Source organism: Choloepus didactylus, chromosome 27 (genome assembly GCF_015220235.1).
Source record: "Choloepus didactylus isolate mChoDid1 chromosome 27, mChoDid1.pri, whole genome shotgun sequence".
Classification (NCBI taxonomy): Eukaryota; Metazoa; Chordata; class Mammalia; order Pilosa; family Megalonychidae; genus Choloepus; species Choloepus didactylus.
In genome coordinates, this window is record NC_051333.1 from 21598716 (window position 1) to 21615566 (window position 16851).

Here is a 16851-nt window from a genome sequence, read left to right on the forward strand (position 1 = left end):
TCAGGGGTCTCTGGAGCTGAACCGGACCCCCTTTCTTTGCCTTTTTTGTGTTCAGGAATAGTGGCAATAGCCTCATCAGATTCACGGCTGCGAGTTCTCTCTGAAGATGGGAGAAACTGTGCAGAATGTTAAAAGCCTTATTATTTTCTGCAGTAATCCTCATTTCTGGCCCTTCTGGCCAGGGAGCTAACCGGCTGGGCTGGGAAGCGTCCCTCTCCGCCTGGGCCCGGGCAAGACTTCAGGCCCAGAGTCGCCCGTGAGTAACTGGTTAAGCCCGCACATGGTGGACATTTATTTTCAGGGCCTTGAGAACAGGCCAGAGCCCTGCCAGGCTGGTTTCATTGGAGAGAGGCCTTTGCGGGGTAATTTGACCTGGTTCAGGTTTTCTGTTTTTTGTTTTTAATGTGACTAGAAAAATAAGCCCCGGTAAACCAGCTAGAGGCCCAGTTTGTTACCTTTGCCAAAGTAAAATTAGAAAAGAAAGCCGGCCTCTGGGCCTCTGTCGCTGACAGCACGATTCTGATCAGAAGAGAACAAGGTTTGGGATCAAAGTTGTTTTTCTCCTTGGGCTGGTTGCCTCACTCTCCAAGCCTCGTCTCCAGAACAAGGATGGCTGGGACGCAGCGGGGAGGCCGGGTGGAGGGCTTTGAGTGGGGGCCCCCAGCCCGACCCCCAGGGCTTCACATCCTGGGGCTGCCTCTGCCTTGCTGTGTGGCTGTGGGATAAGCAGTGATGGTCAAAATCTGGGGGTGGGGGGTGTGTCCCGCCCTGCTCAGGGCATGCCAGGCTGACAGTGCCCTGCTGAGCGGGCAGGTTCCCCACTTGGGTTGGGAGGGGGTAGGCGGAACGGAGGAGGCCTCTTTTTCTGTGTGAAATGAGGCCATTGGCCCACTTTGTTAGAATTAAACTGTTTTCCAGCTTCAGGGTACTACTCAGATATTTATAACTACAGGTAGTTTTTTTCTTTTTTGCTATATAATGTATATTTATTTTGGTCCCATCTACTTTTTTTTTTAAATTCAGTTTTATTGAGATATATTCGCATACCATATAGTCGTCCATGGTGTGTAATCAGCTGTTCACAGTGCCATCCTGTAGTTGTGCATTCATCACTCCAATCTATTTTTGAACATTTTCCTTATGCCAGGAAGAATCAGAATCAGAATAAAAAATAAAAATAAAAAAAGAACACCCAAATCACCCCCTATCCCACCCTATTTTTCATTTAGTTTTTGTCCCCATTTTTCTACTCATCCATCCACACACTGGATAAAGGGAGTGCGATCCACAAGGTTTTCACAATCACACTGTCACCCCTTATAAGCTACATTATTATACAATCGTCTTCAAGAGTCAAGGCTACTGGGTTGGAGTTTGATAGTTTCAGATATTTACTTCTAGCTGTTCCAATACATTAAAACTTAAAAAGTGTTATCTGTGTAGTGCATAAGAATGTCCACCAGAGTGACCTCTCAACTCCATTTGAAATCTCTCAGCCACTGAAGCTTTATTTCTTTTCATTTCGCATCCCCCTTGTGGTCAAGATGTTCTCATTCCCATGAGGCTGGGTCCAGATTCATCCCCGGGAGTCATATCCTGCGTTGCCAGGGAGATTTATACCCCTGAGAGTCGGGTCCCATGTAGTGGGGAGGGCAGTGAGATCACCTGCTGAGGTGACTTAGAGAGAGAGGCCACATCTGAGCAACAAAGAGGCACTCGGGAGAGAATCTTAGGCACAATTCTAAGGTTTAACAGGTTTAACCTCTCCTTGCAGCAACAAGCTTTATAGGGGCAAGCCCCAAGACAGAGGGCTCATGTGCTGTGGTTTTAACTTCCCGAGGAAACCTGGAGGCCACTGAAAGGTTTTAAGCAAGGAAAGATGCAATTGGTTTGACATTTCCCAAAGATCCCCAACTGCCATTAGGAGCAGACAGGGCTGGAGGCTGGTGGAGGCCAGAGAGGCTGTCCCGGCTGGGGGGGTGGGGTGGGATCGGGTGGTTGTGGGGGTTGCTGAGAAACGGTGCAGTCTGAGAGAGCTTGTGGAGGGAGAACCCTGGTCCTTAGTCATTGGTCGGATGGCAACAGGGAAGGTCTGGGGGCTACTGGCTGTGGGGTTCTGCCATGCTGAGCTCCAGGTGCCTAGGGGACCTGCAAGTATAGGCCCCGCTGAGAGGCACAGTCCAGAGCCACGTGCCAGGAGCCCGTGCAGAAGGCGGGATACAGGGGCCAGGACTCAGGTTGGAGGGGCAGGGAGAGGGGCAGTCGGACAGGGAGAAGAGCATGGCTGGTGCCGTCGGGTGGGCGGACGGCTCTCTGTGCCTGGGCCTCCTGGAAGTCGTTGCTACAGCCTTGGTTTGAGGAGAGCCGGCCATAGTGGGGGGTGAGGAGAGGAGCAGGGGAGAGCTGGAGGCCAGAGGAAGGAGAGGAGGCCCACAATAAAAAGTACACGCTGCTCTCCCCACCTCTCTTCCAAAGATAAGGGCCCATAGTTGTCCCTTCAGGAAGTGGGGCCCCGGAGTGAGGGTGAAGAGCACTGCGGAGGAGGAGCAGGCAAGCGAGAGAAGGAGTTTTTACTTTCGAGGGGGCCTGTTTCAGTGGTCACGGAGCTCCGGGTAAGAGGAGGAAGTAGGAGAACGAGGCTGGGGTTGGGGTGGGGACTGGAGCCCACCTGTGTGTGATGTGTGTGTATGCGTGTGGGGTGAGCCACTGTGGGAAGAGGGTGGCCCTCCCCTAGGGGAGGGAGGACGGAGAGGCTGAGTGGGCTGGGGAAAGTTGGGAACTTGGACAACAGGCCCGAGTGAGCCCATGTGAGGGTGTCTGTTTTTTCTGCACAGTGGATGAGTTCATTCATCTGCTGAGGAGGAGGCGGTGTGGAGTAGGGGCCCCGGGTCGGGAGGGGAGAGATGAGGAAGGTGGAGGAAGTCACACGTAGCCCTGGCACGTGCTCCCCTGTGCCTCCCGACAGGATTGGGGGTCTGGTGGGGGGCCGGCAGCCCATCTGCCCAGCTGCGTGATTCCCTGCAGGGCCAGCCCTGGAGCAGGCGTGGAGCAGCAGTGACTGCTGTCCCCCAGGGGGGTTTGGTGGACCTGTGCGATGGGTGTGCACAGCATCTCGGGAGCCTGAGATGTGGCAGGAGTGGTGGCTCAAGGCACAGACCAGGTGACTGAGCTGAGCAGAGATAGCAGAGGAGGCAGGGAAGGGGTCAGTGGGCAGAGAGGGCACGGCCTGGGCCTGCTTCTCTCCTGAGAGCCCAGCACAGAGCCTTCCCCACCGGGCCGGGATGTGGCGTCGGGAGGCACGTATCTGATGAGAAGCTTTAGGGCCTCTGGGAAAGGTTTTGCAGCCATAGGCAGGCATCGCTATGCTGCTAGATGCCATTGTCATTTCCCGATGACAAATGGCTGGCTGCCCCAGGGTCGCAGAGGCAGGGTGAGCCCGTGGCCAGCTCGGATGGCTCTGGCAGAGGTGGGGGATGGTCCGAGGCGTCCCCTCGGCAGGGCCTGCCTCTGCCCTCTGTTCTGCCCCTCCCTGGGTGCCTTGGGCACTCCCTGACAGTGGGTGCACTCTGTCCTCCCTCTGGGTGCAGGCGGGCGCTAACCTGCCATCCTCAGACTCTCGTGCTCTGCCGGTTTCCAGGGTGCTTGAGCATGTTGTCCGCTTTGTGAGAGGGAAAAGTGGGAACGGAGCTGGCCCTGGAGGAGACGTGCTGAGGACCCTCGTGTTTGCAGAAGCCGTGACTGCAAACCACCTCCAAAGGCCCACTGTGACTTCCCCACTGGGTGCCATCCCCAGAGGAGATTAGACCCCTCCCAACGTTCCCTCCCTTAGCAACCGTGACTACTCCTCCACGGCAACTGTGACCCCATAACAACCATGACTCTCCCCATAGCAACCAGGACTTCCCCCATCGCAGCCGTGACTCCCCTCCATAGCGGTGCTTCTCCAGTTTGTATGTGAACTTCCTTGCTGTTCTCGTTGTTCTCTGATCTCCATGAGGGAAGGATGGTTCTGCTTTATCCCACTTTAGCACCGGTGCCTGGTGCATAAATAGGCACTGGTTTGAGAGTAATGTGAAACAAATGACAGACGTTTGCCTTTGTGGGCTGCACCTCATCAACCTCATTGACTTTTTTCAAGTTTCATCAAAGTAACATGTGCACATGGTTAAAAAAATCAACAGGGACTGAACCAGCACAGGAAAGATAGATTAGAATAAAAATCAGCAACACCTGCCCACCCTTCTTGACCACCCCCCACACACACACACACACACGTTCTTCTGGCCTTTTCCATCCTGCCACCCATGTACTCTTCTTTTTGGTTCCTTCATTTGTGACATTTTCCATCTTGCCATACGCTCCATCCTCCTGAATTCCTGCTCTCTGAGCTCTGCACATCGTCTTGCTTTCCCGCTGTTTAAGCCAAGGCTGCAGGCCCCTGTCCTTCCCATGTCTTATCTCCCAACTTCTCTTACTGTTTCTTGCCAGGATTCATTACATTTTCATTGTGTTACTATGACCTGTCTTTTGTGTATTTTGGGGGAAGTTAACTTGAAAAGGCAAAAACCCGTAAAGCCGTGTTTCCACAATTATCACTATCGCCACGGCTTAGGCAGAGCTGAGGAGTGACCAGGGCTGCAGCACCCCTTCTCCTTGGGGCTCCCTCCGGTGGAGGCGCCCAGCTTCAAGGGCATCGGGATTTTTTTTTTTCGTATGTAACCATCAGTTGTAATAAAATCACTCCATAGTTTAGTTTATTCCATGTTTGAAGTGTGACTTCCTCTCTCTTTTTGAAATTAAAACAAAAGACATTTCATTATTGCAAAAGCACCATAGGTGCATTGTTGACAGTTAGAGACTTCAGATAAGCACAGATTTCCTCAGTTGTCCTGAAAACGTCCATAACAGCTGGTCTGTCCAATCCGGACCCAGTCCATTTCCCCGTATCTCCCTTGGCTGTGTTAAGACTTTTTCCCCTTGATGATTCTTGAAAAGACCCAGCTGTGGTGCTGCAGAATGGCCTGCCTTCTGGATTTGTACAGTTGCTCCTGTATCCCTTATATTTCGTACAAACTGTAAGTTAGATCTGAAGCCCCCCCCCAAGTAGAAACTATTTGGCTGGCATACCTGTATTTGGTGATGTGTATTTCTCACTGCATTGCATCAGGCACACATTACTGGTTGACCCAACGTCAGTGCTGCTGAGACTGACCATTGGGTTATGTTCCCCCTTGGACCAGAAAGCATCCTGTGTGGCGGTGCTATGGTACTCTCTGGGTAAATGTGGTTTATGTGTTTTTTGCTTGTTTTTCCTGGTGTTTCTATTTGCCTTCCTTTTCTGTTGTTGAGAGAAGAAACATAAAGCTTCTTCATCATATTACTAAGAGTCTTGAGCTTTTTATTGATTCTATCTGTGGAAATGAATCCATTCCATTCTTCTATTGGACGGTCTTCTCAGAACCAGACACTTTGAGTTCTAATTTCTCCAGATTGGTTTCTCGATTTCCTGCCCAGCATACCCTGGGTTTTCTTTCAGTATGCTTTTGGGTCACTTCCACATTTTAAAATATCCTATTGCATCTTCTTTCTTAGTTTAGTCTCACTCACTTGCTCATTCTCTGTCTCTTGCCCTTTTTGTTGTTTTATTGTTTGTGTGTGTGTGTGTGTTTTGCTCGAGTGTACCCTTAAGCACTTTGCACAGAAAGAATATATGGGAGATTAACTTTCCGAGTTACTGAACATCTGTAAAAGACTGTTTTCTTTTTATATTTGATAAGTACTTTGTCTAGGTGTAGAGTTGTAGATACAGAAAAGTTGACTTGCTTGGGGTGGGAGGAAAAGGAAGTCAGTGTGGCTGAATGGGTCTTTGGACGTTATTTTATCTAAATCTCAGTTTCCCTATCTGTAAAATAGAGATGACAATACTTGTTCCTGGTTGAGTTTCCTGGCGAGCTCTGAGCTTATTGGGAAGGAAGTGAATTGAGAATCAACAGTTGTGGGGTGTGTGAAGGCACGGGAGTGGGCTGGGAGAGAGGCTGAGCTGTGGCGCAGTTGGAAGGAGGGCTCGGCTGAACCCATGGGGAGCTTTGGAGCTGGAGTGGCCGCACAGAGATGTCCCCAGGTGAAGCAAGGAAGCTGAGCCTTTGTGCCCTCCACCACATCGAGGAGACCAGCTGAGGGCATTCCTAGAGAGGGCTCATTGGCTGCCAACATTCACAGCGGCTGGGGCCTGAGTGCCTTGGCCCCAAAAGGGGTGATTTGGGCAGTGCACCCAGCGTCCACTACTAAAGCCAGGCCCGAGCTTGGAGTAGGCCCTCAATAAGTGGCAGTGGAAAAAGAAGGGAGGCTGTTTGTTTTCTGTGCTTTATCTGGCTTCATGGGCCTGCTGTAAATATTAGAAAATACTGTCTTTAACGAGAATCTGAGCAGCCTACCTGAGGAAGCCGGAGGGTCTCGCCTGGCTTCCAGGGCGGATGGTGTGTAGGAGGCAGCCAGTGTAGCTGCAGGCTTTGGTCTTACTGAGGTTACAACAGACACTCGTTCAGCACTTAGTATTGTCAGTGCTTTACAAATGTTAACTCCCGTCATTGTCCCAGCAATTGTAGGAGAATTCATTACCTCCACTTTACAGACGAGGAAACTGAGGTACAGAGTAAGGATCTTGCCTAAGGTATACAGCCAGGAAGGGGCAGCGCTGGGATTGGAGCCTGGGGTCTGTCCCCCAAGCTCTGTGCCCCTAAGGACAGGGCCCGACTGCCATTTGAAATCCCATGGACCCGAGGCACTTGTTTGAAATGGGTGTTTACTTAGCTCCTCTGTGTGAGCCTTACTTGGGGATGGGCTTGAGTGCTAGGACCAGCAACCTCACTGAACTTGGGCAGATGAGCTTGAGTTTGGGGTGAGGACCCTGGGAGTCCCCCAGAGTCAGTGACAGGGAGGCCCAGCTGAGTCTCCTGGGGGCAGTGGCGTCTCGAGGTTGCACCTCCCCTGCGCCTCATACACTCCCCCCACCCCCACCCCCACTCCTGCTTCTCTCTTCCCATCTCTTCCCCATCTCTGCAGACCAGCTCTTTCCACATGTTACCTGCACACCCAGGGCTGGAAACACTGCCAGCGCCACGGCTGCAGGCCCCCACCACCATCCCCATTCCTGCCACCCCCACCCCAACCCCTGTTCCCACCACCCCCACCTCAAAGCCTGCAGCTGCTGAGTCACTTGGTGATCCTGGTTGCCCCCCAGGTGGGGAAGAAGTGAGATTGAGGTGCAGCGGCCTTGCCATGTGGATTTTATCCCCATTTTATAGAGGAGAGAACTGAGTCTCTAGGAGGGCAGGGTGTGTCTGGCTGCAGAGGCTGGGCTGCTCCCACCGCCTACAGTGGCTTCCAGATCTCCTAATGCCTATGGCCTGTGTTAGGGCAGGTGGGGCAGTGGCTCTCCTCCCCTTCAGGAGTTTTCCTGCACACCACTCAGTCCAGCTTGTCAGCCCTGGGACTTGGTGGCCCCAGCCCACCCCCACCCCCTGCCCTGGGCGGCCGTGGGCTGGCCTGGTCCTGGTGCCCTTTTCAGGTGTGCAGGGTGAGGCAGCCCTGAGGTCCCAAAGTGTTCCGGGAAGCCTGCTGGAAGGTACTAACCTGCCGCTTTTCCCCCTTGCTTCTCCAAAGCCGAGTGTTTAAAACGGACATGGAGCTGGAGGTTTTGCGCTACACCAATAGGATCTCCAGCGAGGCCCACCAAGAGGTGAGTGGGATGATAACTTCACGTCCCCCAAGGCTCATTGGGCATCTTGTGCCAGTTGGGTGGGCTGAGCAGCACCGTCTGGGCAGGTGACAGCCATGTGGGATGCACAGTCGTGGGACAGGCTCTACTCCCCGAGGGCCATGCAAGCCGGTGGAAGTTCCGCTGCAGACCAGAGATACTGTCTCTCTCTTTTCAGTTCCCCAGTGGGGGCGGGAGAGGCTTTGGGGGCTGAGACCGGGGACAGGAGAGACTCTGTCCCAATCACAGGTGGTGTTTTAAGGTGAAAGGCTGGGGGCTTGTGTCACAGTAGTGGCAGGGGCTAATCCTCTTGGGGATTTCTAACAGAAAGCCCCGGCGTCCAGCAAGGAGGGGCCTTGCTCCTGTCATACTGGCAGTCCCCCAGTGCATTTTAAAGAATCCTTTGTCCTTAATTCTGATTCAAGCATTTTGTTACCGCCACCCATTTTCTGAAGACGTCCTCATGTGTAAGTCTTTTCTCAGCCCTCTCCCTTTACCTGGGGAATGAGACCGAATAAGGAAGGGCATTCATTGCCTGACAGATGTCAGGACGCCTGGGATAACCTTGGCCTTCTCAGGGACAGATACAGCTTCCCGTTAGGAAACAGACAAGGGTAATTTATGGGCCATGTAATCTCTTGCATGAGTTAATTGTCCCTGTGTTTTATGAAAGTTCAACAAAGGAAAAACCTTTCAGCGAGAGTCTTTCCAGCTTCTTAGCATTAAGTATTCACCAGACGTGTCTCGGCTGCGTCTCTGTGTCTGCCTGGCCCGGGCCTGCTGCCTCTGAGCCTTGGCTCGCTGTAGCAGTGCTTTATCAGTTCCAGAATGCAAGTGCTCCATGGTGGTTTAAATAAACTGTAGGGTTTGGGAGCCTTAAAAAAGGTCTAATTTGTCACATTTCCCCACACCACCATGTGCACGTATTTTACTTCTAAAGAAGAGGTGCTTTTGAAAAAGTGCTATACATTATTTATAAGGCTGTGTTACTTATCTCTTTAATACCGTCTTTGCTTAATATCTATCCTCCAGGTAATGAAGGCTGTAAAAGTGGGAATGAAAGAATATGAGATGGAAAGGTAAGCTGCTATGTTTCTCTGGGTAAAGATTAACATGTAAAAAAAAACAGTAATTTGTGTTCCCTGAGCAAGTAACAGATGAGACGCTGCGGCGACAGGCACAGATTGAGTGGGGATTACGAGCAGGGCTTTGGGATCACGGGGAAAGATGGTTTTCCTTCTGGCTGTGGCCACCTCCCTGGCTCTTGGCAGAGTGTTTGATGGTAATGGTCTTTGATTACTTTGCAGGGCGGTTTAGTGCCCCATCATTCCACCCTTGGACTTTGTTTCTGCAATTTGCAGGGAACTTTACCAAATAGCTGCTATTGCAACTCTGAAAGCTGCTAGTCAAACAGCTTGCCGTTTTTATGTGTAAACACTGCCATTATTTCTGCTGTGCTTGGACGACTGGGTCGTGGGATGGTTAAGTGGCTCATAAAGTGCTCCGGAGAGCTCTGTTGGCCTCCAGCTCCAGTTAGGCCTGCAGCGAGCCCGGGCCCCCCCAAGGTGCTGCCCGTGGCTCCCCAGCCTCTGTGGGAGCCCAGCCAACCCCTCCGCCTGGCCTCCGGACAAGGGGCAGCCCCCCCCCACTGCCCTGGCCCGGGGGAAGCTGGTGGGTGAGACCCACATTGCCCCAGGGGCTCTCTGCCCACCTGAGTCCTGGTGGGCTGCCCCCATTCCAGGGTCTCCCACCAGTGACTGTGCCACCTAGAGGCTCCCCAGCAGGGAGGGCTGAAGAAGCCACCATTTCTCCCACCATCTTGGGCTGCCTGTTCCCACCTGGGCTTGTAACAGGAGCTTGGCTGCTGCCGCCCTCCCTCACCTTGGAGGGTCCTGGGCCACCCCGCAGTGCCCTCAGCTGCCTTCAAGGCCTGCCCTGTCCGGGGTGCTGCTTCCACACTGCCCTCCCAGCCCTGCTGCCTGCCCACTTCACCCATGGGTGTGGGGCGTGGGGCCGAGATGCTGCTGGGGTCAATGGTGGGCAGTGCCGGTATTTGTGTTTGCTCTGACAGCGGTTTGGAGATAGGGGTCTCCTTGTAAATGGCTAACCCTAAAGGAGGTCTGAACAGCGAGCCTCTGCATTTCTCAGCTCTTCCCCTGGGTAGTGGCTCTCCAGAGGGGGCAGGTAACAAGTGCTTTTCCAAGGCCCAGCTCTGTCACCACCGCCTCCTGCCCTGCGTGGTCTCCGCGTGCCCCAGTGTTTGCCTTCACCACGTGGTCTCCTGTGCACAGCGGTGGCTGTGCTCCGTGATTGCCGGGACCCTGACCCCCACCCCACCACCCGGGACCTGTGACATGGAGAGTTCTGGGGGGCTAACCCCAGGCAGGTGAGTGGGCTGGGCAGCAGGCCCTTCAGGTTGGCACCACTCCAGAAAACCTGTCCCCAGTTTAGTTGACCCACAGAGACCCAAAGCTGATGCCTCAAATAAAAATCACCAAGCAGTTGGAGCAGGAATCCCTTGTCTGGCCCAGAGCCCTGTGTCCCACGCTGCAGGGAGGCTGGCTTCCAAGGAGATTCCCCCTGCCCACTGTCCCAGCACCCCACCTTGCCGGGGCAGCCCTCCCCTTGCAGTGGTCTTGGAGCACAGCCCGCCTGGGGTGGGACCTGAGTGTGGGCTCTGCGTGGGGTGGGGGTGTCCCCTGGGAATACCTGTCCCCCAGCTCTTTGCCCCCTCCTGGGTAACGGCAGTCTTTGTTTTCTTTTAATGGGAAATTTCAAAGAGCTACAAAAATGGAATAGTAATCACAAACCCCAAGTCTGGCAGATTCTTTTGTTTCATTGTGTTTTTGTTTCTGTGCATTTCAAACTGAATCCCAGACGTCATGTCATTTCACCTGGGACTACATCAGTAGGTATCTCAGTTGATGAGGTTTTTCTTTTGTTTCATTTTGTTTTTACTTTGCAATACCACAGTGCCATTATCACGTTAGCCATATTCCCAAATGCCAAATTACCGAATTGATAGCCAAATTATCACGTGACCAAGGACGGAGGGAAGACTGCCACACTTGCAGGCCTCAGCCCGCAGTGGGGGCCGTCGGGGCCATGGGTCCCTGGGGGCTCAGGGCAGGATGGGCTCAGTTCCTGGGTGGGGAGGGGGTCTCCCTCCCCCCCACCCCGCCCCGAGAAAACTGATCTGAGTCAGAGACAGGAGAACAAGGAGGAGCCTCTTCTTGAAGGACTGGTGGGTGGGGTCCTTCTGAGGGCAGAGAGTGTCCCCCCTACCAAGATGGTAGGAAAATGATGGTCCGTGGGGGTCTGTTGGGTCTTGGTGTGCCCCTGGTCAGATTTGAGGAGGGCACCCTCTTGATCGCCAGTGCCCAAAACGAAGCCCTGCATGGGGGCATCTGCAGCCGTGAGGTGGGCAGGCTCTTCCTTCTGCCTTGAGCTCCCCCCTCAGGGCATGGGGCACAGTTCTCTCACCACTCCAATCGCTATGTGACAGTTTTCTGGTTGCTGTCCGTGTCCTTGGGCGGCCTGGAGGCTGCTTCTTGGGGGCCACGTCTCTTATCTGCATGGTGTCTGGCTCACAGTGTCAGGAAATAAATACATGTGGGATGTTAGATAGATGGATGAAAAGAGAAAAGAACGTCCTGAGCTATTTTTCTGCCATCCTCTGGGCACTGTGAACTTCAGAATTCTCTTCTGAACTACCTGGGGAATATAAAATCTCTTCTAAAGCAGATGTCGTTGGTTGACCAGGGGGTGTGGTTCTTTTAACTGAAGCCCAGGAAGGCCGGTGCGGCCAAGCTGCTTTGCATACTGCAGTGGGTTCTAGGTAAACGAGCTGCTTCTTAGCATGTGCTCACGGCACTCCAGCTGGCCTGGCGAGCGCTCCTGAAACCTGCTGGGCCTTCTGATGGTAGCCTGGCTAGTCCGGCCCACAGAGGGACATGGGGCAAGAAGTGCCAGGATCCCTGTGTGTCAGGGCTGGAAGCAGAGCTGTTGGGGACAGGGGGCAGGCCCGGTTTTCCAAAGGTGGGCTCGCCGTGGAGACTGTGGGCTCAGACTCGACATACCGGCAAGGAGACCCAGCTCTAATCATCTTTTTTTTGTTTTATCACCAAAAATATGTTATAAAATCCCGAGGGTGTGTTAAAAAAAAAAAACAAGGGCGCTGACAACATTTGTGAAGCCACGTTTTCCCCTGTGCCAGGGCTGTGAGTGTGATTTCAGAGGAAACCAACATTCTCTACAATTGAGGTGTAGTAAATTGTGTTAAACCAATAAGACAGTAATGTTTGGGTAAATCGGACTCTTAACAGCATTTGACTGCAGTTCCAATCAGGCAGTCCATTTTACTGCCTCCTATTATTTAATGTCAGTGGCGTAACCAGCTTGTAGCTGGCTGGCGTGGGGCTGGCAGCTGAATCAATTACCTGCAGACACTAATTTAGAGCATGCTCAATTGGCTGTGTAAGCAGGTCCAGGTTCACATTTGCCACAAGGAGATTAACAACTTGATGTTTTTGACAGCCTGGGACCTATTGAAATTACGTGCTCTTCCTCTCCACGTGGCGAAGGGGGACATTTTGGGCCCTTTTGGACTGCTTCTGTGGGGGTCACATGGTCATTTGAGAGGCACAGATTTGCAACGGCCTCGTCTTCCTCCCCTGGCTGGGATCCTTCTCGGCAAACCCTCCTGAGCCCACCTGGAGACTCTCGACAAGGCCTGGCCTTTTCTGGGTTCCTCCTTCATAGGCAGCAGCAGACAATAGTAGCCTCCTGTTTGCTTGTAACCCTCTGTTAGTGATGCACGTGCCCAGCTGTGGTACATTTTATTAAAGGTCTCGTTGCTCTTTCCTACCCTTCGGCCAGATGGCGGGAGATCAAGTTCTGTGTTCAATGTGCCTGTTGAGAGCAGACGGGGTCTCCTCCTGGGGGTCCTCTCCCCAGGGCTACGTGGAGGTGGTACCCCCACACATCCAGGATTCCTGGGGCTGGGTCACGCGGTCGATCGCTCACTTTCCCACAGCAGGGTGCAAACTCTTGCCTTGTTCTTGTTAAGTAAGTCCAGCTTTTTTTTTTTCCTTTCCTATTTTTAGGATTAGAAAATTGAACTCCAGTAAATAGGTAGGATAGGTAATTGGAGCATTTATAGGGAGCCCCACAGCCCTGTTAACTCACGGTGATACTGGCCACAGGATGTGCAGGCAGGTGATAGCATGCAGCAGACAAGCTGCTTCTTGCTGCCCCCACTGTGAGAAACAAGCACTATTCCTAAAAAGGAATAAACGCTCACCAGATTGTGGAGAAGAAAAGAATTTATTCACGATCTTGCAAGAACGGGCACCCAACCAAAATGTGGGGGGTTGGCGCCCAGAACAATAGACTCAGCAGTATTTATTCTCTATGCCTAACTTGCAAGTCCCTCCCCTGTTTCTCCAGTGGCTGGATACTTCAGAGGTTACATTGTATTGGACAAGCCTAACTAGCCCACACAAATTGGAAACATTTGAATAAGTTTCCCTGTGCGAATTTGCAACATTTGAAATGGTTGGAACAAATCTCCACCCCTGACTGTAATGGTTATGCCCAGGCCTCTTTGTTCTTTAATTGCAGAGCCAGTCTGGGCTAGTTTGGTTAACAAGTTATGAGGCTATTTTGGGAACCTCTACCCCCCCCCCACCCCAGTCTCCACCTTGCAAAGGATAGTGGATGGGGGCAGATAAACAAGGGGACTGACCGTGGACAGTGGGCAGATAAACAGGGGGACCAACCGTGGATAGTGGGTGGATAAACAGGGGGACCAACCGTCGACTACAGTTTGGCTTTTTAACCTTCTGCCAATCCCTGAACTTCCCCACCCTGCCAGGCACAACTACCCTGTGTGAAAGCTAAACGTAATCTCATTCTCACCACCCCCCCTCCCCATGCCTCCCCCTTCACAGGTGACCCTGGAGTGTCTCCTGACTCTGCAGGGCCACCCCTCCCCCAGCCGAGCCAGGAGCCAGCTTTTCTGCCCTGTCTGAATTTCCAGCTCTCTGGAGGCCACTGAGCCTTATTGGATCAGCGATCTCTTCTTTTCCTGTCCGTCCCTTCTGATGCACTGTAACTGCTCAAGAAGCTTTCCTCCCTGTTGCCTGTGGACACAGCACGTCATTCTCTGCACCCCTTGCCTCCCGCCACCCCCACCCCCTCGCTCTGGGCCTCACCCAGGGCTCTCCTTGTCGGCCATGCTGGGCAGGGCAGACCTGGTTCTGGAATGTCTCTGGCCAGGGTGGGGACCCTCACAGCTCATCAGCACACTGTGACGTGGGCTGCAGGACGTGCAGGCAGGTTGTAGTAGACAAGGATCTGGGTGTGGTTGGGATGGAGGCCACCACGAGGTTCTGTTTCCCGCCTTCCCAGAGGCTTTGAAGGGTAGTTCCCAGTTTCCTCATCCAGCGCCCTTGGGCCCTCAGCTTACCTGCCTCCACGAGGGGTGCTGGAGCTTTGTTTGGGGCCCTTGGGGCAGGTCTGGGTCCAGGCAGCCTCTGGGACCTGAGCTCCAGGCGAGAACGGATGTGACACCGTCCTTCTCTGGGGGCCTGGTCACTTCACTCTCCTTGGGCAGTGCCAGGACCCTCAGTAGCAGACGTCACCTCTCTCTCATCTGCTTTGAGGAATGGGAACCTTGCCATGGCCCATTCAAAAACGAGGAGCCCCCAGGTCTGGGTGTGAGGAACCCCTGCTTTGCCTTGAGGCAGCCTGGTGAGCAGGCGCGGTGGCCCCTGCCTGTTTCCTACAAGCACTTCCTTGGCTGTTGGAGACGGGCTACAGCCTACCACAGAACAGGCCAGGAAACTCAGCTTACTGGGGTGAAAAGAAACCCATCTGTTAGGTGCACGCCTTGGCTGGCCGGGCCCAGTGGCTTTGAACTAAGCCCTTGCCAAGAGCCAAGGCTGTCTTGCGTGGTGAGTTCCTCTATGCCTGGAGTAGGCTGCATGCCATCCTGGGCCTCCCCGTACTGGTGCCGTCCATCCTGCTGTGCCCACACTACCTGGCATTTGGGGAGGTGGGCACGCCATGGGGAGTAGCCCTCTCCGTGAGTGCAGCAGAGCCAAGGGTCTGAGGGGGCAGCTGGGTCTTGGCCAGTGGAGGGGCTCGGGGACTCGCTCTGTGGCTTCACGCAGGGACAGCTCATTTTGTCTAACAGAGTAACTGAGAAATGGACCCATTTAGGGCACACATGACTGGGGTGCAGCCCAAACGCTGGGCAGAGCCAGAGAGAGGGGCTTGCTGCAAATACACAACAGCCTGGTTGACTCCAGTCTCCGGAGGGCTTCTGGGGCTTCTTTATGGATTTGCCCCGGGGTTTCACCACTAAACCTGAGACTGACTGTTGATTTGAGATAAATATTTATCATCAGTTTAAGGAAGTAGTGTTTTCTTCCTGGCTTACAAGGAGATTTTATCAGGAAACGAGGTCGAATTTTATCAGCAGCCTTTTTGGCATCTCCCTTGGCCTTTTCTGTGTGTCTCTGAAAACAATTAATAAACCTTTTACTTTAGAATCATTTCAGATTACAGAAAAATTAAAAGAATACTGGAGAGTTCCTGCATTCCTCACACCCACTTTTCCCCGTTAACATTACTGTGGGACATTTGCCACGACTCATGAACCAACGTTGATGTGTTATTTGTTAAACTTCATGCTTTATTTGGATTGCCTTGGCTTGGAACTGCTGCTCTTTTTCTGCCCCCACATCCCACCCGGGCTCCCGCATTACGTTTTGTCGTTGTGTCTCCTTAGGCTCCTTTCAGCTGCAATTGTTTCTGAGTTTCCCTGTTGACAGCCTTGACAGTTGGAGCAGTACTGGTCAGGGATTCCATGGAATGACCTTCCACTTGAATTTCTCTGATGTTTCTCTCGTGGTTGGATTGAGGCTGTGAATTCTGGGGAGGAAGACCACGGAGGTTTGCACAGAGCCCCTCTCATCACGTCATCTCCAGGGTACATGCTGTCAGCCTGGCTTATCACTGATGATGTTGACCTTGATGCCCCGGCCGAGGTGTTTGTCAGGTCTCTCCAGCAGAAAGCTACTCTCCCCACCTTTCCACACTGAACTCTCTGGAAGTAGGTCACTATGCACAGCCCACCTTTACGAAGTGGGGAGTTATGTTCCGCCTCCCTGAGGGTGGAGTGTCTGCATAAATCATTTGTAATTCTTTAGTGCAGAAGGCTTGTCTGTTCTCCCTCATTCATTCATTCATTCATTCATTTATATAAATATGGACTCATGGATATTTATTTTATACTGGGGTTTATAATCCAATGCCTCATTATGTAATTTGCTTCTCAAATTGTTCCTGTCTTGGCCATTAGGGGCACCTCCACTCATGTCCCTTTGAAACTCCTCCATTGTTTTGCTGTTTTGAGCACTTCCTGACCTTCTGTCACTACACGATGCTCCCGGCTCATCTTATCTATTTCCTGCCTCAGTCATTTCTCCATGAGCCCTGGTTCCTTTGATTGGAGAATGGTGTTAAAAGCCAAGGTGGTGCTGAGTGCACCTTAGCATCTTAATGAGGTGACTTGTGTGACCAGACTTCCTGCTGGGGAGCCAGCCTGGCACCTCTGGCGCACACCCTACTTTGTTGTGGTCAGTTACTGTTTTAATACGCTGCAGGACCGAAGCAGGAAGCACGGTCCTGAGACTGGCAGTGTGGGTTTGGGTCCCAGCGTTGCCACTTGCCAGCCATGTGACTTTGGGCAAGTTGATCACCACGCCGGGCCTCAGTTTCTTCATCTGGGAAAAGGGTTTATAATAGCACTTATCATAGGATGGTTAGGTGGATCCAAGGAGATGCTGTGAGCACAGCATCCGTAGTGAGCCTCATACAGGTGTCTGTTTTATTGTTATTCTTTTACTAACATTTTATATAGGCGAAAAATAGGAGATTGAGCTATAAAATTTTTTTTTTTTTAAACTCTCTTGGCCGTGTTTTGAGGTCAGGCTTGTGTTAGCCTCATTGCATGATTTGGGAAGCTCCCCACATTTTTCTCCTTCCTGGAACAGTTTACAAAAGTGTAGGATCTGTCCCTTGAAGGT

General features: G+C 52.5%; 1 protein-coding gene across 1 annotated transcript in view; it reads left to right on the top strand.

The window, feature by feature from the left end:
- PEPD (peptidase D) overlaps positions 1-16851 on the top strand; it is a 116137-nt gene that overhangs the window by 41180 nt on the left and 58106 nt on the right. Inside the window, exons 8-9 of the mRNA XM_037820361.1 lie at positions 7663-7738; positions 8789-8835. Coding sequence (XP_037676289.1) covers positions 7663-7738; positions 8789-8835 — 123 coding nt within the window. The remainder of the gene's footprint in view (positions 1-7662; positions 7739-8788; positions 8836-16851) is intronic.